Source organism: Martes martes, assembly GCF_963455335.1.
Source record: "Martes martes genome assembly, chromosome: 17".
Classification (NCBI taxonomy): domain Eukaryota; kingdom Metazoa; phylum Chordata; class Mammalia; order Carnivora; family Mustelidae; genus Martes; species Martes martes.
The window spans coordinates 13,495,795-13,517,681 of NC_137905.1; the positions used below are offsets into that span (position 1 = coordinate 13,495,795).

General features: G+C 46.8%; 1 protein-coding gene across 2 annotated transcripts in view; it reads right to left on the minus strand.

Annotated features, from left to right (window-relative positions):
- Positions 1 to 21,887, minus strand: part of HYDIN (HYDIN axonemal central pair apparatus protein) — a gene marked incomplete at both ends in the record, with an annotated part of 302,437 nt that overhangs the window by 130,829 nt on the left and 149,721 nt on the right. Inside the window, 3 exons of one of the 2 annotated variants that reach the window (XM_080829076.1) lie at positions 2,987 to 3,068; positions 3,773 to 3,880; positions 18,716 to 19,029. In XM_080829076.1, the coding sequence (XP_080685202.1) occupies positions 2,987 to 3,068; positions 3,773 to 3,880; positions 18,716 to 19,029 (504 nt within the window). Of the gene's footprint in view, positions 1 to 2,965; positions 3,069 to 3,772; positions 3,911 to 18,715; positions 19,030 to 21,887 lie in introns of both variants that reach the window. The other variant, XM_080829075.1, reaches the window with a different exon arrangement.

A 21,887-nucleotide genomic window follows, 5' to 3' on the forward strand; every position in this document is an offset into this window, starting at 1 on the left:
TGCTCCTCCCCACTCAGCGACAGAAAATTGAAGTGTATTGTTCATACCTTAAAAATGGTACATTTTTCCCCTATGGAGATCAATGGACAAGTGCCCAAAATACATGTATAATGATGTTCACCGCAGAACTCCTTAAAAGAGCAAAACTTTGGAAGCAAACGAAATGCCTATCAATGGGAGATCACTTTGAATGGAGAGGGTATGGTACCTGCATCCACAGAGGATGATTCAGTGTATATTTCGGGACTGGGAATCATATGCACAACGTATTATGGAGTGAAAAAGCAGTTCCACTTCTGTACAATTGCATGTATCCAGAGATCACACCCGAAGGTAAAAGCATGTGCAAATTCATTCAGAGATCAAACAGTGAGCTGGGAGGTTGTCTGCTAAAATTGCGGTAGCACTTTTCTGTAAGTGGTGGCATTGTGAGGAAATTATTACTTTCATTTTTCTGTATTGTTGAGTTTTCCAGGACAAACCTCTTTGAACATAGAAAAAAGAAAACATTTAAAAGACAACTGTTTTAAAAGACACATGTATTCTAAAAATCTGGAAAATACAGAAAGCTTCAAAATGAAATATAAGTCAATTACTAAGTTATACTAAGTTATACATATATATGTGTGGGCGTATAATGTGTTTATATAAGGATATGTGTTTGTGTTCTGACTTGCCAGTTGATATGAGTGGTGCCATCCATGTGACTAAATATTATTCCCAAGGATCACCTAACATACTTTTAAAAAATAGAATATGTATCCAACAGGTAAATGAAAAGATGTTCATCATCACTCATCATCAGGGAAATGCAAATCAAAACCCCAATAGGCTCTTACCTCACACATGTCATAATGGCTACAGTCAAAAAACACAAGCAACAAGTGCTGGTGAGGATGTGGAGGAAAAGGAACCCTTGTGCACTGTTGGTCGGAATGCAAACTGGTGCGGACAATGGAAAACAGTGTGGAGGTTCCTCAAAAAATTAAAAATAGAATTGCCATATAATCCAGTAATTCCTCTACTGGGTATTTACCCAAAGAATATGAAAACACTAACTCAAAGGGATCGATGCACCCCTACGTTTACTGCAGCATTACTTACAATAGCCAAATTATGGAAGCGCCCAAGTGTCTACTGATAGACAAATGGATAAAGAAGGGGGGGGGATATATACCACCAATGGAATATTACTCAGCCCTAAAAAAAGAATCACATTTTGCCATTTGCAGCAACATGGAATGACCTAGAGAGTATAATGCTAAGGGAGGTCAGTCAGTCAGAGAAAGGCAAATACTATCTGATTTCACTCATATGTGGAATTTAAGAAACAAAGCAATTCCACAAAGAAAAAGAAGAGACAAACCAAGAGGCCGACTCTTCACCACAGAGAACAATCAGGTGGTTCCCAGAAGGGAAATGGGTGGGAGGAGGGGTGAAACAGGGCATGAGGACAAAGCATGCACTTCACACGACAAGCACCGGGTAATATACAGACTTGTTGAATCACATGGTGACAACATAGTGTGCAACCCACACAGTTGGGTCACTATGTTGTACACCTGAAGCTGATGCAACACTGTATGCTAACTCTATTGTAATTAAAATAAAAAATAAATATAGAACATGGATTTATTTTTACTTAATATATCAGAGGCTGCTCTAAATCAGTATTAGAGAACTTCCTCATTTTTTTAAAAAAGGATCTTTAATACTCTGGTTTCTCTTCAGACTGCATAAATCTTTTGCCTTAAAAAAAAAAAAACATTTTCTAGTATTGCTTTGTGCAGCTACAATTTGGTTTATTCAGCAAGTCTCCTACTATGGAGTAAAGTTGTTTCCAATTTTTCTTACTTTTACCACCAAAGCTTCAGTGTACAAGGAGAATCCTTGTCTATGAGAGCATAAAGGCATATCCAGAGAAGAGTATCCTAGCAGAGGAACTGTGCATTTTAAATTTTGATACACTCTCCAAATCATATGTCACGGAGGCTATGCCAGTTCATAATTACCTACAAAGTATGAAAATGCTTGCTTACTCCCACTCTGCCACTACTGAGACAAACTCTATTTTATTTTTATTTTTTTAAAAAAAGATTTTATTTATTTATTTGCCAGAGAAAGAGAGAAAGAGGGAACACAAGCAGGGAGAGTGGCAGGCAGAGGCAGAAACAGGCTCCCCACTGAGCAGGGAGCCCAATGTGGGACTCAATCCTAGGGCCCCGGATCATGACCTGAGCTGAAGGGAGACGCTTAACCTACTGAGCCACCCAGGTGTCCCAACAAACCCTATTTTAAAAGATTTTATATTGTCCATGGAGATATGCTAATTTATTTTTCCAAATTTTTTTTGCTATTTCTTTTTTTTTTAAGATTTTATTTATTTTTTTGACAGAGATCACAAGAGAGAGGCAGACAGAGAGAGGAGGAAGCAGGCTCCCTGCTGAGCAGAGAGCCGGATGTGGGGCTCGATCCCAGGACCCTGGGATCATGACCTGAGCCAAAGGCAGAGGCTTTAAACCACTGAGCCACCCAGGCGCCCCTTTTTTGCTATTTCTAAAGTGTTGTGACAAACATTGTTGTACCTAAATCTTTATATCTCCAATGATTTCCTTAGGCCATCCTTCTAGAAGAATATAAGGGTATGAATTTTTAAAATCCCTTGGTCTCCCCTTTGTTTTCACTAAGGGATGACTGAGGAGAATCTTTCTCCTTTTGTAGGCTCTATCTGGGAGCTGGGAAGAATGCCTTGAGTGACAGATAACCAGCTTTTTCATTAAAGAGAAAAGTCTATGTGCTGAGGTGTGTGGCTCTCAGTGGGATGTTGGCTCTGGGGGTGTTCGGTTGGGAAGTGACCCGGATGACATTCCCCAGCCTCATCCCACCCAAACCCGAGCATGACACTTGCCATTGCTCCTGCCTCTGTTTTTCCTTTAGAGGAAGGACCCTCGGCTTGCCAAGACATGCTGTGGACTGAAAACTGTACATCGGAGATGACCACGGTGGGCACTTGTACTTTCTTATATTCTCTTTCTTCACACTCGACACCTTCATCTGTGAGGACAGTCCTGGAGAGTTGAATGAGATGTGTTGAATAACTCATTCAGCAATCATCACAACATGGTCTTCAGCTACGTCGAAGACCCACCTTCCTCTCTCCCCTACTGCACCCCAAAAGATAAATGGGTTCTCACTCAAAGGATGCTTTTCTCAAGAGGCCAGCTGGGCAGTGCTCTGTTACTCCCTGCCCTCAAACATGGACTCTGGGACATCAAGCTGGCCAATTTTCCATAGACTCCAACCCTTCTTTCCTGGCCTACTGAGCCTATGTCCAAATTATGAGAAATTCTGGGAAGCTCTAGCAACTCTCCAGACAATTTGCTGTGTTCCCAGAGCTCCATGTTAACTTTCATTATTTACTGAGGCATTTTATTGTGAGGATATACTGTTTGGCCAATTGCCATATCCTTTTTAGCTTGCTACACTTGACCTGACCCTGGCTGCAGACCCTGGACGGATGGAGAGGGCAGTGTGATGGGAAGGGCTTAGTCCTCCAGGGCTCAGGAGGCTGTGACTTCCTGAGAGCAGAAATGATTTTCTACTCTATCCCAGAGGCACAGTCGAGGGCGTCATGTGCAGAAAGCCCTCACTAAAATGTTGACTAGTGAGTGGCCAGTTGAATAAATAAGGGATGAGTTTGAGAATGTAAGTCAGTGTGGAGGAAAGAAATTGCTATTTTTAAAACCCCATCTGGCTTTGCATTTGCACTTACTTAACAAAATCATTTAGATCCATCTCGGGGGACTCTGTCGCTGGCGCTGCTTGCGAGCTGGCAGAAGTTGAGGTGAGCGGGATGGACTCCGCCTGGGACAGGGGGGCACTGTAGGCCTTCCTCGGCCATGACACGAACCTACAAAGGCGGGGTGGGTGGGCGGGGGCACAGGCATGCGTCAGCTTTTGCCAGCCTGTGCTCCATGGGAATTTATAGTGCAGGGTCAAGCAGAGAAAAGTAGCCCAAACGGCCGGTTATCCAAATCTACCAAGATTCTGAGATGGAAGGAACGTTAGTGAGCGGTGGGGCCTGGCTCCTTTTCCAGCTGTACGGATGACAGTTGGTTACTCCAGATCGCAGCCTCTGAGGCGGTGCCTCTTTGAAACAGATGCATCGGCAGTCAAAGCTTAAGTCAGGGGCTTGCGTTCCAAAGAAAGAACCAGCCACCGCCACCTGTCAGGGCTGCACTGTACCTCCACCCAAACCCCACCCACCCCACTCCCTAAGACCTTGGAGAAGAATGCAAAAGCTCCTTTCGTATTCTTCCATGAGTTTCCGTTGAGGTTTATTCCAGGCCAGATGTCTCAAGTTGACATTCTCTTGTGCTGAAATCACACCATTTTCAGCTAAGGGTCCATGTTGGGCTGGGTGCTGGAAAGCTCAATAAAATAAAGATTCCTGAACCCCATTCTTGGGTGAATTCTGATTCAACAGGCCTCAGACAGGGCCCAGGAGTGCGATTTTTAACAGCCTTCCCAGATTATTCTAATGTACAGCCAGATTTAGGACCCACGGTGGGTGGGAATGGCAGCACGATGGCTAAGGACTGGGGCTGATAGTTTATAGGAGGTTATCACTCAGGCTTCCCAGCGAGGGCCGGTGCTGATGAGTGGAGGATGATTCCGAGCACTCATTAAATCACCCCAGGTCAGCAGAGATGCCCAGGGAGACTGGGCTGAGCTGCCCCACGTAATAGCACTCTCTCATCCAACATTTGCACACTCCTGGGATGTTGTGCTGCATGGGGAAAAAAAAAGTGCCTATGGGAATATCTGTAAAGGAAAAATTCAACGCTGTAGCGTGTCTGCAGACCTGAGGACAAACAACACCTCCGTGGATCGTGACACCTGAACAGTTGGAAGTGAGAGGTCTCTGGAGACAAACAAAGGAGACTGGGAGAGTATGAAGCCATAAGGAGACAGTGAAGCCTTTGTCATAGTGAAGGCTTTAATTTATCATTCAAATAAAAAACCTGCTCCAAAAAAACTGAAATAGAGTGTTGGTGGTTTGGGGGATCAGATTTCATTTTACCCTCAGGAACAGATGATTACTTTCCTGTTATGCTGACCCCAAGAGGATTAGGTTCAGTTATTTTTAAAAGAGAGTACGTAGCAAACAAGGAAAATCAATACTGCTCCGATTCCAGATCTCCCCATACAAGCATCCCCGGAGAAGCCAGGAAAGAAACCTTTCCTTTAGCTGTGACAGATCACATGGACGTCGGACACCCTGTCTGTCAGCCACACTGGTTTGGGCCCCGCGGCTTCCCCTCCTCCTATTTTATTTTCAACTCTTGGGTAAGTTAGGATCGATAACACTCTTTTGTGCTGCAGACTTTAAAAGTGCTCCAGTCTTTTTTGCTCTTCTCCCTTCACCGGAAGCAGGGATAACGGCTCGAACATGTTTGTTTCAGTTGAGATGCTGTGCCGTGGTCCAGATGATACTCGGAGACCGAAGGGTGTGTGTTGGTTGCGTGCTGGCATCGGGGCAGGCAGCCACGGTCTCGGGGTGGCTGGGGGGCATGTGTGGGGTGGGGAGCAGACATGCAGGAGACACAGCGACCTCTAATCCAGTGATTCATTGCACCTGGATTCTGGGAGTGTGCCTACAAAGGGTGAAAACCACCCCTGGCTGGACTAAAGGTGTTTGTTTGGCTCACATGTTGCCATATGTATGGATATACATACTGACAGCTGTAGCTGGCATACTGTTACACCTCTCGCACCGGAACGATGCCCCCACTCACTGGGTGCTCTGGGTGTCGGCTGCCCCTTTCTCTGGCTCGTTGGTAGGAATTGCCTTCCCTGACCCTGAGATGTCTGGAAGGTTATGCCCTCCCTCCCCTTAGGGTGCCATCTGCAGGCTAGGATGGCTAGATGAGAGTGAGGGCTCTGACTGGGACAGGCTCAGAGGCAATTTACACTCCAGAGCTCCCCACCGGGTTGGGCAGATGCCCTAGTTCTCCCCTTGCCCTATCTCATTTTTCTTACTCTCTCACAGTTTCTCCGGAGAGCCTCCCTTGATAAGCACCTGCCCAAGAATCAGCATCTCAGGCTCTGTTTCTAGGGAGACCACTGCAGCACTGCATGCTTATCAAAGATCAGAAAGCCAAATCTTGCTTCAAGGGACCCAGAGGCCGGTGGGTCAGTGTCAGAGATATAGGGACGGGTATCATTCAGAGTACGAGTGCTCCGCCGACAGCAAGTGGAGTGGAGTGCCCAGTGATTCAGTTCAAGGCCGGGGGGGTGGGAGGGGTCAGACAGCCTGGGTTTGAACTCTGGCTTCCCCGTTCACACACTGTGTGACCTGGGTACTGGGTGATAGAGTCCTCCTCACCTGATTGTTTGAGGCTTACACGGGACCCTCAGCAGGGTGCCTGAGTCAGGGCAGAAGTCCAATGCGCTGAGCTGCTGCTCTTGTGTTGGGCTGACTGGGGAACACCTTCATTGTTGGAATTCAGATGAATTCCCTCCCTGCCTCCCTCCCTTCCTCTAACTCCACTCATCACCAGCCTGCTCCACATTAGACTGGCCCCTGTTTTCTATCTCTAAGTGGAGACTAATCATTGCTTTAAGTCAAGTGAAAAGTAAGCAAGTTCCTGAGCCCCTCTAGGCACAAAGTCCCAACCACGTTTCCTTATTTATTGCCTGGCTTTGTCGTCTTACAGTTGCTGAACCTCCCACATCGGGAAGCAAATGACAGATGGGGCTGGCTCAGTGCCTTCCCTACCAGCTCGTCCCAGCTCTGGCACATGAGAAAGGGAAGCAAACCGCAGGCACATACCCATTATGAAAGCAGCCTGCCTTAGCCCTTTGATTTGATCGTGTCCCAGAATGCTTCCAACTGGTCACCTATGCTAAGGGGGATGTTGGCAGAACATCAACGAGTAGCCAAAGTTCAAGTTTTCACCCCCAGAACTTTGGGGGTGAAATCATATTTTTAAAGGTTCTCGAAAGGAGTTGCAGTTGAAGCTTCTCGAACAGTGGTTCCTCCTGCAGCTGTCCGTTGGAATCGCGTGCCGAACTGTAACATCAGCTGATGCCCGAGTCCCAACTACAGAGAGTCTGATTCACTTCGAGTCAGGATATTTAAAAGCTTCCAACGTGATTCTGCTGTGCACTCAAGGCCAAGTACCAAGGACAAAGAAGATGGTGGCAAGAAGGTCACAAAAATTGGTGGTCGAACGAGAGCCTTGCTATGGTCTGAATGTCTGTGTCCCCCCCCAGATCTGGGATCCTAACCTGTAAGGCGATGGTATCAGGAGGTGAGCCCTCTGAGAGGTGATTATGAAGCAGAAGCTTCATGATGGGATTCATGCCCTTATTCAGGAGAGCCCGGAGAGCGAGCCTGGCCCTTCCACCTTAAGCAGACAGCAGAAAGACACCATAGGCGAACCAGGAAGCAGTTCTCACCAGACACCAAGTCTGTCTGCATCATCTGCTGGGCTTCTCGGCCTCCGGAACTGTGAGAGATGGATGTGTGGTGCTTGGATTGTTATAGCAATCCAAACAGACTAAAACGGGCCCGAGGTAGGTACCTGCAGCCAACACAACTCATCACTTACTCTCCACCAGGTACTATATGAAACGCTCAATAAGGTCTGCCTGATTAAGTCTTCGCAACAGCTCAGTGAGGTAGGTACTGCGAAGGTCCTCAGTCTTCAGATGACAAAACTGAAGCTGAGAGAGCCAGTAAATTAGCCTGGCTCCAGAGCTCACTTTTCACCAGTTTGCTGGACAGTCCACCTCCTTAATGGGTAAGGGCTTCTCCTTGGTTACATCTGCCACGCCAGGCCCATGGCAGTGACTCACAGGCTTTTTCATTTTAGGGGTAATTGAAAGCCACAACATAAAGAACAATGTATTGTCTAGAACCCTTCTTTTGGACGATGAGGGTTCCATCCTGATTGTAGTCTAGGTAAGGAAAAGCCAGCCACATTTGACCTTGCCTTGAAGTGACTTCCCACAGAGTTTTGCTGCAAGGTGAGTAGTGGAGGAATGTACCCAGAATTTCCCTGACGCTCTCCAGAGGGATTTCTGTGAGAAATGGCCACTTCTATAAAAGCTCCAGAAGGTGTCCCCACTGCTACACACTCTTCGAAAGACGGCAGAACAGGTAGGCAGGCTGTGAAATCTCCCTTGTGATCAGTTTCAAAGCCCTTTAGAAATACTTTCAAAACAGGATGGTTTTTTTCAAGTTGATTTCTTTTAATGTTGGGTCTTCAGTAGATGTAGCTAGCTGTGGGGCATTTTAATTAATATGAACACATAGATAAATCAAATAGGCTCTTTTAAAGAATCAGATCACTAAGTGAATGAAGCAGACATAGCCCTAACTCAGGTTCAAATACGCACTGACGCTTGCCACTGATTTCTTTAGAAGCCAGCTTTGCTCACACGGAACATCTACGAGGCCGATACCCTTCGCCAGTGCTGGAGGCACTGGGAAGATGCCTTAAAAAGAATGAATCTATAATAAGGTGACTGGAGTTCTACTGTAACAACATTAAAGCAGGACGAAAAGTTTCATAACACTCAAAACTGAAATGAAAAACAGCTCAGTTCATTTCTCGATGGGGTAATGGATGTGGTATCTCAGGAAATTGGATGAAACGGTGGCAAACAGAAGTAGACGATAGGATCCCTTCCAGTGATCACCTTAAGTTAAGTATGAAATGAGCAAAAGGCCCACCCTCCTCAAAGTTCTCCTTCAAAGGCTCTTGGCCTTGATCTCTTGCGGACCCACTACACAGGAACTTGTCTCTGGAAGCTCAGACTTGAGAGAAGGTTACAGTCTTCCCAGCAGTCCCAGAGGCTAATCTGACCCCGGGGGTCAGATAAATTCACTGGCCTGTCATAGCAGGAGAGGAGATCCTAGGTGGATGGGCTGTAGGATCCAGGCTGTGGGAGGCCTGATGAAGGAAGCCTGGGAAACTTCTAGGGGGCATCACCATGGAGTACAAGCAGGTTAGCTGGAGGCTGGCCCCACACTGTTCTCTTTCACGAGGGGCTTAAATTTATAAAGAATGTCACATTTATAATGGGGGGTGAGGCAACATTCGCGTTATCATTATAAAATTTGGAAATCTGGCCACAGACATGTACAGAGGCAAGGCCCAGGGGGAAGACAGTCACCTCCAAGCCAAGAAGAGGGCCTAGAATGGATCCTTCCCTCATGGCCCACAGAAGGAACCAACCCTGTCAACACTTTGATCTCAGGTTTCTAGCTTCCAGGACTGTGAGAAAATACATTCTGTTTTAGCCTTCCAGTCTGAGGTAAACTAGCAAACTAACATAAAATAGCACACTAATATAAACGTTCAATGTTCCCTCGAATGTTCTCTGTGGGAATTCCTGTTAGCTTATCCAGACCTCAAAATTTAAAAAAAATAAATAAATATAATATATATATATATAATTTAAATTAGCATTTTAGCCCACTATATTACTGGAAATGGAACTGTTTCCCTGTAACTTAAAAACAAATTCCCCTTTCTTGGTTTATGTGGTCACTTTCTTCTTTCTCAGCCTTCTTTGCCTAGTCCTCTAATTTTGCCTACTCTTCCAATCAGAGTCCCCTTCCTGGGCCTCCTCGAACCACAAAATGCTAACCTGAGAAAGCACCTTATCCTGATATCCCCAGCAGCTCATCAGCAGAGTGGAAAGAAGAAAGACCAAAGACGACAAAACTGCACATCCCACAAACTTCTCGCATGTTGTCACAGGACCGAGAACTCCTGATTTCCACCCTCATCTTTGCCATCCCATTTCTGCCAGAAGTTCTTAAATGAACAGATGGGGCTAAGGGCCATCTGTAAATGAGTTGTGAGGAGCTAAGTGTCTATGACAGAGATTTACAAATCTGTTACTTTTTTTTTTTAAGCGCATCTGTGAAATCCTGCTCACTGGAAACTATTTCTATTGTTTACTCAGTGTCATGTAGCACTGGGCTACCCACCAGGTTGTGCTGAAGGAGCCCAGTTTCTACCCTGATTCTTGTTCTGTGGTGGGGGTGGGTGCCTATTCATGGAACTTTATTGTCATCTTGTCCAGGCCCAGACCCTCTTCCTCCTTCTACTGCCAAATCTGGACTGTTTCTCTCCTCACCCGATGGTACTATCTCCCACTCACCTAGTTCCTTGAACTGAAAATCCAGGCACTGACCTTGACAGAGCCTTTTCTTCCCCCTCCCAGCCAGCCCCTCAGCAAGTCCTGTTTGGTCCTCCTCTAGCGTACCTCCCACCTCGCTACAGGCCATGACAGTGCTCACGTTCCCGAGATCCTTGGGTCTTCATTAAATGAACCTTCATTTAAGTGAAAGATGGATATCCAGTAATGGGATATATAGAAAAATGCTCTTTGATATGTCAGTAAAGACAGCGGTCAAGGCAGGGGCTTTGTGCTCAGTGCACACCCGGGGTCCGGGTCCCCTGTGGGAGCTCAATTTCAAGGGAAGAATGTTAATACTTCCCAGGACTGCCATGTGACGTGAGCTAAGATATGTAATGGGGCTGTAACTGTGACTGGCACGTGATCAACACAATTATCGTTACTTCCATGGTCAAAACTACAGAATCTTCCTGTCATGCTTTTACTATGCAGGTTTGGCCTTACACAATTGTCTACAGGAAATAATTGCCATGGGAGACACATTTTTCTCAGTAAGGCTGTTAAAAGAGGTTTTTCTCTCAGTAAAGATACAGATTTGTTCACTGTATTGGTGGTCCGATCCTAAGGTTTCAAAGATGGGGATGTTGTCGTTCACGTGGAAGGTCGAAGCTGCAGAAGCAGAGAAGGTGATGGTGCTTTGAAGCTGGAGTCTATGCTCCATGGTGACAGGGTCATGGTGCCGGGAAAAGGCACAGGGCCCTCACGTGAGCTGCCTTTCCAGTCTGAGGGGCCTAGCAGCTTACCACATCCCTGGGGCACTGCTAGGGTCCCTCAGAGAGCCTTCCAAAAACCGGCTGCCAAAGTTCATAATCAGATGCCCATTTCTTTGGCTTGAGACTCACCAGGGAAACACAAGGCATCTGCTTGGTCATTGTGGTGGGCATCTTTGCTCTTTGCTACCTGGGATCTAGCCTCCCTTTCTCAGCACAGGTGCCTCATGCTCCCCTCTGACAATGAGCCTGTCTCTCACTTGCAGCCTAACTCCAGGGCACCACTGGGTTCCCCAGGCCTCAGCTGAGGAATGGACATAGGAACCAACCACAGCCAGAGAGTTGCAGCAAAACATTTGCCAGTGCTCATTGCAGAGAAAGAGCCTCTACCTCTTCTCCCTGGACTTGAACCTGGCATATGAGAGCTGGCACTGCTGGAGCTCGTGAGTCATCCTGCCACTTTGTGTGCGGGATCTGCCCGAAAGTGGAGCTGACACAGCAGATGGTGGAGCAAAGAGATGGTGGGAGAGACAGGAGGGCCAGGTGATACTGCCTGACCTTGGTTCAAGCTGTGCCTGAAGCCCACACCTAGACACTTTCCGTTACATGGGCCAAAGCATTTTTTTTTTTTAAAGTTAGACTTCCATTTGCTAAATATTAGAACCAAAAAGTTCCTTCTGGCATTATAAGGTAGTCAGTATTGAAAAATCCATTTTTAGAAGCCAATTTGGACTGGCAGAGAGTGGAGGGAGCATGAGTGCATGGGGCTGGCAGAGCTGGGGAGTCTGGTAGGTTGAATGATGGGCATCCTCCACATGTCCCTGTTGGAATCCCCATAACCTGTGAATGTTTCCTGAGGTGGCAAAAGAGGGACTTTGCAGATGTGATTAAGTAAAGTCTTGAGATGGGGCGATGGATCTGGGTGGGGCCAATGGTATAATCACAGGTGTCCTTACAAGGGGGAGGCAGAACGTGATACTACTGCCGAGAGTAGAGAAGGGGATGTGGTGATCTCAGCAGAGAGAGAATGATGGGAAGACACTGCTGCAGGCTTTGAGGATGGAGGAAGGGGCCAGGATCCAAGGAATGCCAGGAATGCAGCTCTGGAAGCCGGAAAGGGCAAGAAGGGGGATATTCCTAGATTTTCCCTAGAGCGTCCGGAGGGAGTAGAGGGAGCTTGGCCGTGACCACTCTTGGCTTAGGCCCAGTGAAATGGATTCAGACTCTTGACCTCCAGAACGGAAAGAGAATAACACTATTTTGTTTTAAGCCACTAGTTTAGGATGATATGAGGAGAAGGGTGTGGAGGATAGCCCCCATTCCCACTGGCTTCATTCCTTGGGCTGTGAAATTATCCTGGCTCAGACACAGGTTGGGGAGAGTTAAGGAAGAAAAAAGGGGCCTGGAAGGGCTTCGAGCTTGACTCGGCATTGTGCCCAAGGCCAGCTGAGGCCACCGCTTTCTTCCCACTTTGGCCCCTTCTGCTCCTTCATCAGAGCTGCGTTTCCTCTTGTGCCAGGGCTCCCTGCTTGCTTTTATTGCTTATCCAAACTTCTCCGGGAGATGGAAAAGAAAAAAACTGTGAATGCAGGAGCTTCAAGGATTCTAAGACATGCAGGGTTGGTGGGGAACAGAGAGGGATATTTATGGAAGGGACTGAAGCTTAGGCCAGAGACAGGCACCCGCAGCCCTCAGGCTTCAGGCTTCAGACTGATTTCCGGAAAAATGTCTCAAAGCCACTCCTGGGATGCTGCTTCTCAAACAAGGTCTGGTATTAACATTTAATGAATGAACATTAATTAACATTAGCCTCCTCGGTTTCCTCAGTAAAGGAGTGTCTGTCAGGGCTGGCATTTACTGAGCATGTATTACAGGACAGGCAGTTTCAAGAGCTCTGCTGGTAGAGGAGCCCAAGGTCACATGGGGCAGGACTCCCTGAGCAGCTTGGGACAGCTGCACAGCAGGATACCTGGGGTGTGCCCTCAGGCAATCAGTAAAGCTGTTTTTGTTTCAAAAGAAAACTAAAGAACCTGGCTGTGGGGAGGTGGGGTGAAGAGGACAGGGAGGTGCACCGGGCTGCCTGGCTTCAGCCTTGGTGAACACAGCCTGGCACAGGAAAAGGGTTTTCTACCCTTTGTCAGAAAGAAAGGGGTCTGGGTCCGTCATCTTGGTGTCTAAGGACCCTGTAGCTCCAACGCTTTAGGGTCCCGGGGAGTGCTTTGCTTAGTGGCACTTGGTGTGAAGGAATGAAGGAGAGGAAGGGACCCCTGGAGAACCGAAAGACAGCCACCAGTTTCAGATTTTCTTTCTTATCTCGGAGACGCGTGCACTTCACAGACACATCTCATTCGATCCTCACGACATCTCTTTTAGGTGTCTACGTTATCTGCACTTTACAGGGAAGTAAACTGGAACACGGGGTCATATGGCCGGGAGGACAGAGCCCGGATTCTAACCAGCCATGTCCGACTCCACGGCCCAGGACCCTAATGACCGCTAATATGTCTTAGAACAGTTCCACTTTGGGGGCAACAGAAATTGAGGAATGATGGAGACAGATGGAAGCATCCAGAAATGAGGCTTCCCCTACCTTCCTCCCAGTTCTTCCATCTTCCTCTTCCAATCACAATGTTGGACAATCGATGCTCATCGCAGAAACATCAATGTGAGATCTACACATGTTCCTTTGCTGCAGGGCTCGGTGCCCTCAGGCTCCTGTGCTTGATTTATTTATTTATAATCTGATTTGGAAACAAAAAGGCCACACTGGAGAAAGGGGAACCCTCCTACACTGTCGGTGGGAATGCAAGCTGGTGCAGCCACTCTGGAGAACAGCATGGAGGTTCCTCAAAAAGTTGAAAATAGAGCTACCCTACGACCCGGCAATTGCACTACTGGGTACTTACCCCAAAGATACAAATATAGTGATCTGAAGGGGCACGTGCACCCTAATGTTTATAGCAGTGATGTCCACAACAGCCAAACCATGGAAAGATCCCAGATGTCCATCGACAGATCAATGGATAAAGAAGATGTGGTATATATATATATAATAGAATACTATGCAGCCATCAAAAAATTGAAACCTTGCCATTTGCAAGGCATGGCTAGAACTAGAGGGTATTATGCTGAGTAAAATAACTAAATCAGAAGAAGACAACCACCATATGATTTCACCATATGTGGGATTTAAGAAACAAAACAGAGGATCCTAGGGGAAGGGAGGGAAAAATAAAAGAAGATGAAGTCAGAGAGGGAGACAAACCATAAGAGACTCTAAATCATAGGCAACAAACTGAGGGTTAATAGAAGGGATGGGGGGAGGGGATAAGGTAACCGGGTGATGGGCATTAAGGAGGGCATGTGGTGTCATGAGCACTGGGTAGAAGACTGATGAATCCCTGAACTCCACCTCTGAAACTAATAATCGCTATATGTTAATTAATTGAATTTAAATTAAAAAATAATAATTTTTTAAAAAAAGGCCACAGTGTCATTGGAGACCACTTGGCCCCGTGCTCTAGTTTCAGCATCGCCTCAGCTCTGCGGCCCTGAGCTGGGGCAGAGATAGCAGCCGAGCCAGCATCGCGTGGCTCTCTCTGGCTTCCAAGGGGTAAAGGCTGCTTCGCATGTGGGCTGCCCTGTGTGTGTCTTTCCTGCAGATGCCGTGAAGTGGCATGTTCTCTACCAGCTGAGCAGCCCTGCCAAAGAGACAGACCCGAGGGGCATGTTCCTACTGCTGGCTCTTACCCACAGACACACCCACACCTTAATTTTTACCCCAGCTTCCTCATGACGTGTGTGTGTACACATGGCCTGTCCCGTCAGCCACCAGAGTCCAGAGCCCAGTCATAGTCGTGAATTCACGGGGATCAGCGGGAGTCCAAGGCAATGGCTGGCTTTCCTCTGAGAGAGTGCTTTCTTAGCATGCTTGTCCATGCGGTTTCTTTCTTTGTTCTTTGATGTGACATGAGGGCCAACTTGGAAAAAAAAATGCTCAAACAAGACAGACACTTTAAATGGCCCGGTCAGGATTGCCTACAAAGTCCCACCCATGCACACACGCATGTGTGTACACATGTGTGTGACAGGGAGAGATGGTGAGAGTGTCTGGGCATCCTCTTCCAAGTTTCTGTTTCTCTTACTAACGGTGAGGCTTAGGAGAATTCTAATTGGAAAAGAAAGGTTAGTGTTGGGACACCTGATAAAAGTGACCTTTAGCCAATGAGTGGCTTATGTTTTTCAGACTGTCTGCAGGGAAAGCCTGTCTAAAAGGCAAGTGGCATTTTTTTTCTAATCAAGGTGACATTTATACCTTGAACCTTTCCATTTGACAGATGCCAAGAAACCGACAGAAAAGAATCTTTAATCAGTGATGAAATGATTCTACCTTGCCACAAATACCTGGTGTGGCAGGAGTAGTCACAAATTAGAAAATACCCTTTGAGGACCTACTCTGTGCTGCCCACTCTGTGCTGGGCTGTGGGATCCAGAGGTGACAGGACAGAGGAGCTCCCTGGCCTCAAGGGGTTGAAGGGCCAGCTGGGATGTCGGACACTGAGCCATAATTATAAGTGTGATGTGTCCCAGAGGAGATGGGCTACCAGAGTCTATGACAGGAGAGGTCGGGTAGGGAAGGGTCTCCAGATGGCTTCCCATGGAAGCCTCCTGGGGCTGAGACTTGACAAGGGAGCAGGGGCTGGTGAGGCGGGGCACAGGGAGAGCTTGCACAGAGAGTGCGGGCTTAGACAGGAATGCACCGGACAGGAAAGGGGCTGGCATGGGGAGGGCAGAGTGAAGTGAGAAGCCAGGGAGGAGCACAGGGACGCCCACGCTGAGCCTTACCGAGCACAGTAGGTATTTTGTATTTCATCCTAAAAAGTACGGGTGCTCATTGAAGGCTGAAAACACAGGCAATGATCTGTTCATCACTTGGCTACCTGGGGGGTGATGAAGCCCGGCTGGGGGCATCAACACGGTCTAGGACGGCACCTGAACTAGGATAATCACCATGGAGATGGGAAAGAGGGGGTGTGAGAAGGCAGAATAGTAGCACTTGGTGATGGGTTGCTGAGTGAAGTCAGGGACGGAAAGGAATCTGGATCCTCTCAGGACAGCGGTGTCACTCTTGGCGACGGGGGGCCCTGGAAGAGAGGCAGGGAGGGGCCAGCGAAGAGTCCGAGTTTGGCATGGGCCATGTTAGACATGAGTTACCCGAGAAACACCCAAGAGGAGAGGTCAAGAAGGAGATGCTCTTGGGACCCAGCAGAGGGTCTAGGTGGAGAGGCGTGGGAGCCTCGGCGGCAGGGGTTAACTGCCTTCGCAAGAAGAGCGGCGCCTAGGAGGAAGCCCTGCGTCCCCCACACAGCGCACCTGTTCCGGACTGAGGAGGACCTGGAAGGTTGAGGGGCGAAGCTGGAAAGCAGGAGAGCGCACTGTTATTCAAAGCAAGGAAGGCAGGTGTTTCTGAAGGAGGGTCGGGGAGTTATGTTGAATGAGGCTGAGTTTTCTTTCTGAAGAAAAACAAAAAAAGCTGACTTTGTTGCCTCTTGATTACAAATCTCCCCACTACTTTCAAAAGTCTAAACTCCTTATCCTGGACACCAGCCCTCTCACACACGACTGTCGATCTACACCCCAGACTTCTCCCTGGCTTCTCCCCAGCCGGTGAATTCTGCGCAGCAGCCGCGCTGACGGGCCCTCTGCGGACACTGTAGACAGATGCATCCTTGCCCTTCTAGCATTCGTCCTCCCACACGTCAGCTTTTGCCTGCAGATCTGCCCCACTCCTACCCCATTCAGTCCATGGGGTTCTGAGGTCACCATGGCAGCCCTTGGAGTGGGGCAGGTGGCCCAGGCCCACGCTGATCAGTGCTTCACCTCGGTGGAGCCACTGACTTGGGGAGAGGACAGGAAACGGGACTGAGTTGGTCCGATCAGAGTGAATCTCCGGAGAGTTCTGGTACAAGGCCTAATGTTCCTTTCTGGGAGCTCAGATCTGCAAGAATGCAGCCCCAGGAGCGTCAGCAGCCATGTGCAGACCAGGGGAGAAAAGCTGGCCTGAGAACTTGGCTAACACACGAGAGAGCAGAGCTGAGGGATGGGGCGCCTGGGTCTGGTGACACTGTTTGAGCCTCGCTTTCAGCTGGGCCGGAAACCAGAGTGGATCTGGACTTTTGAATTGTAGGAGCCAGTGAATGTCCTTTCCTTTTTGTTTTTGTTTGGGATCAGGTTTCCTGTCACTTGTGACAGAATGGAATCCATGAATCCCAGTGAACATAAACATGCTATTCCTGTGAGGCAGAGTGTTTCCTTGTGGCTCTGCCGGAGACACTGAAATGTGCTTCTCAGGACAGCCTTCCTGGATCCCTCTGGGCTGTCATCCCCGCTCTGTCCTTCCTCAGAGCCTGGTGTGATCACGTGTTCCCTCCACTTCCCCAAGAGCCTCAGGCCTGGGATAATGTCTTACTTTTATATCCCTGACACCTCACACACTGTCTAATGCGTAAGAGTCACTTATCAAATGTTTCCTGAGTGAATGAGTGAATGAGTGAACAAATGAATTATAAGCAGAAGTTCGATATTGAGATATAGGAAGATCCTGAAGACAGGGGGGTAAATGGTTAAAAAGATACTCAAACCAATGAAAAATTAAGTGCATCATCTCCAGGATTGGTCAAGCACATTTTCAAAACGCCATTATTTTAATTATGGAAATGGCCTCTCAAAAATGGAAAAGAAACAAAGCATGTCCCTTTCTCCCAGATAGAATAAATTCATGTCGCTATGTTACATCAAAAATAACTTCAAAGAATCTGGTATTCAAAGCTCATTAGGTCAGGTTGGCTGATTTCATCCCAAACCTAAACAGTCCTTGGCACCTAATGAGCAGGCCCCGTCGTTCAGGCCCTGGCCCGGCTTCAGTGTTATTAGATGTCTTCGGAGACATCCAGAGCAAGCAGTGGTTACCGTGGTAACAAGCAAGGGAAGGGGAAAGCTGGCTGTCATCGACAAGATGAGGGCTGCGTACGAGAAGTACCGACAAGCTGAGGAAACAACATGAGCCTTCCCTACTCAGCGCGGCTACCGGACGTTCAGGTGCCGGACACAGAGCCGGCTGAACATCCAAGAAGGAGGCTTTGGACTCCCAAGAAAATGTTCCTGAGGCCTGAAACAGGCTGTTTATATTCTTTGAAGGAGTGTTTTCCAAATTAAGTTTAGATTTAGCTTTTAATTGAACAGAGAGACACTTGGAAATCCAAATATTGTGAAGACGGCTTTCCTCTTTTGGCACTCGCCACCTCCCACTGCTTTGTGCAGATATATATGTCTGCATGGACACATGTGCGTATATATGGGGCAGACTGAAACCCACCGAAATATGCAGAGCGTGGAGCTCAGTGCAGCACATATTCCCTGTGTCGTAATCCTCGATTCATTCTTTGGGTTTGAAATGCTTAAGAGAATGCTATAAAGACTTCATTTTTTTAGCAGCAAATTTCTAATGATCCAACCACTTGATTCAAAATTAAAGCAGGCTTATGGATATTGTGCTGCTAATCTGGGGGTAATTGGTGTTTTCAAAGATGTTTTATCTGATCTTCCTGTTGGAAAATCTAGGATGAGCCATGTTGAGGTCCTTTGTTCTTTCTGTTAATAATTAGCTGTAGAAACTGAAACTCGAAAGACCAGAACGTGGAATTCAGGAAACCCAGTGCAAAGCCTGCAAGAGAGGACAATGACAAGCAGAGAAGGGCTGTGAGGGACTGCCGGGCACGTGGTACCTGATCTGATTTTCCTCGTCGTCCACCAGGAAGAACCAGCGGAACTTCACCAGCAAGGGGCTGCAGTTGGTGATTGTCACGTATCGAATGACCTCGGTGTCGTTCAGGATACAGCCGAAATCCAGCTCCGTGGTCTCAAAGCTGAGGTTGGGGTAGTTCACTTCTCCCCGCAGGTTCAGGCTGTCTACTTGGGGGTGTTCTATGTATTTGATCGCTAGAATCTCTTCTGCCACCCAGTTGTTCAAATCGTTTCTGTAGGAAGGGTCGAATTTGACCAGCAACTTTTTTTCTCCATCAATCTCCAGTTTAATGGGCTACAAGCAAGATAATGGAGGAATTACTAACTTTTGTACTGTGCTTTTCCAACAAGCTCCATGAAACAGGACAACCAAAGTGATCTATATGTATTCATACTCCTACACAAACACAGATGCACACATTTGTACACACAGATTAGTATGAAATGCATATATATCCACACTTCTTTGATCCCTAATTATATATTCACACCTATGCATAATTAAATAGCTAATATATCCAAATCTATATAGATATCTATACTATATCGATAACTATAGGTATTTAATATGCATAAATGCACACACACATATTTTATTAGTTGGAAACAAAAGGAAGGAGAATCTGGATAGGAATCATTTGAAGGAAGGGATTTTGGTAATAGTTGTGGAGTGACAAGGACTGAGGAGTTGCAAAAGGGAAAGTCTGCAATGAATAACTATTATAAAATACTCTTAACTGAAAATGAATTAGATTTTAAAATGCTCTTCCTAGACAAGTGGGAAAAATCCGCTGCTTAAGAAATGTTTAAAAAGCCTTCTACAGCCCTGGGGGAGGGGCTCTGGAGCGCGTGACCCAGAAAGGGATGGGTGAGGCAATTTAATTTCTTTACTCCTGTCTGCAATTCTAACTCTTAAGCACAGCGTTAGCTACTTTCTGCTGTTTTCCATTCAACCTAAAATGACACTCGGGAGCTTGGCAGAGTTTGTTTAGTGGACTGTGTTTATCCTTTTCTCTCTCTAATGCAAATCCCCATGTGTTCCTTGCCACCAAGGCCACTGGAACACCTTAGGATACAAAGCCTGGCTACCTACCAGTTGGCTTTCCCAGGAGTTGCTCAGTTCCCACAGTTAATCCGCAGGAAGGCACCTCCTGGTTTTGCAGAAAGTGCCCCGAGGCAGTTGGAGGCAGGACTGTGTTTTACAGAGCTCTTGCCTCGCTGCGGAGTTCGGAGTTCGAGGGTTCAGGTCTTTCCCTGTGCACCTCAGTGTGACCGGATTAGATGGCTTCGGTGGCTAAAGCCAATCACCGGACTCAAGAACCAGAGGGAGGGCAGGGACCCTTCAGTCAGCTCATCCCATCCGCGAGCACGGCCGGCCACCTCGGTGGGTGGCCAGGGCACACCGACAGCACATTCCTGAGGCTGCCACCATGTCCAGCACTAGTGACTGCGATGCCTGCCATTTCAGTATCTTCGAAGATCGACTTAAAGGCTTTCTCCCCTACAAAACGACACACAGCTGCAGAAGGCTGCATGACGTGTAAAAGCACAAAGAGGAGAAAGGAGAAACTCATCTACAATGTCACCACGTATTATTTCTCAGAGTTAGCGTTTTTTAAACATGAGTCCAGACAGAACGGATGGGTAAATATGATTTTCACAAAAAATGAAATTAGACTAATTTACTTTTTTAAATATTTGGGTTTTTCCTAAAAACAAAACCAAAACCAAAACCACCTGAAAAAAATATTCTGACTCTGGAGCCAGACTGCTTGGGTCCAAATCTGGCTTCTGCCAGTTACCAGGTCTGTGAATTTGAGGAAAACTGCCTAGCCTTCCTAGACCTCAGCTTCTCTATCTGTGAAATAGGGGTAATAACAGTCCCTACTTTTTTTTTTTAAGAGGCTAAAATGAGTTAATATGTATGTAATGTGTTCAGAGCAGTGCCTAGCACACAGTGCAAGTATGGTATATGAATGCCGAGTACTACTACTATCCCTTTATGATCAAGAAGATAGCTAAGTATTAAGCAGTTTCAAATTTAGATAATAGCTTACTGATGCCACCTGTAAAAAGGAAGGAAATATCAACACACTTATGCTCCCTGCATCTCCCAGTTTTTATTGGCTGTAGTGTTCCTTTTTAAATGTAGAGCTTTCAAACATCCTGTTCCCAAGTCATAACCAGCAAAGTCGTGTAGACTCAGTTCTACAGCTGAATGGGCTCAGTGCTTCCCACCAGTCTTTCCCTTAGAGGGTTTCCCATTGCCGAGTGCTTTATTCGGTTCTTTTCCTGCATGGTTGTATTTCATTGGCCCCAGTTGTCTGAATGCTGTGTTCACTGATTCTCGCATTCTGAGAGTGTCTGTCTGTTGTCTTTACACCCAAAGGACAGTAGCTGGGTTGCTCTTTCTCGGAAAACTCTGTAGTATTGCTTCCTTGTCATCTGGCACTAAGTATTATCGTGGAGAAGTCTGTGCTGAGTCTAAACTCCTCCCTTGACGGGCCCCTTCTTTTCTGCTTAGAGACCATAGAACTCTTTGGGTATCAGTAAGACCAGGAACTTCACTAAGATATGTCTCCCTGTTGAATATTTCATAACATTCTGTCCCAGGACAAGGTATGGACTTAATTTAAAAAATCGAAACCTCTTATTCAAGCCAACTAGTTCCCCTCCCCTGTAGTAACCAAGGTCACAAGTGTCTTGCTTATCCTTGTTGGAGACATTCTACGAATAGAAAATCATGTTCATGTATGTATTTTTAAATTTTTTATACACATGAGAGCATACTGTGCACTCCTGTTCCGCAACTTGCTTTTTCCATTGGGAGATCACCCATCAGAGCATATGGAGTTGCCTTTTAGCAGCATTTTATTCTATCATAAAATTCTGCCAACATTGACTTAACCAATCTCCTACTGATAGATATTGGCTCCCAATATTTTGCTCTTATATTCAATGCCGCAATGAATATCCTTGCTGAAGGGTAAATTCAGCTGAAGGGTAAATTCTTAGCAATAGAAGAAGTAGGTCAAAGGGTATGGGCATTTAAAATTTTAAATTAAAATTTAAAATTTAAATTTTAACAGCCGTAGCCATATTACCTTCTGATGTATACCTTCCCCAACACTGTTTCCACATGCCTTCCCAATA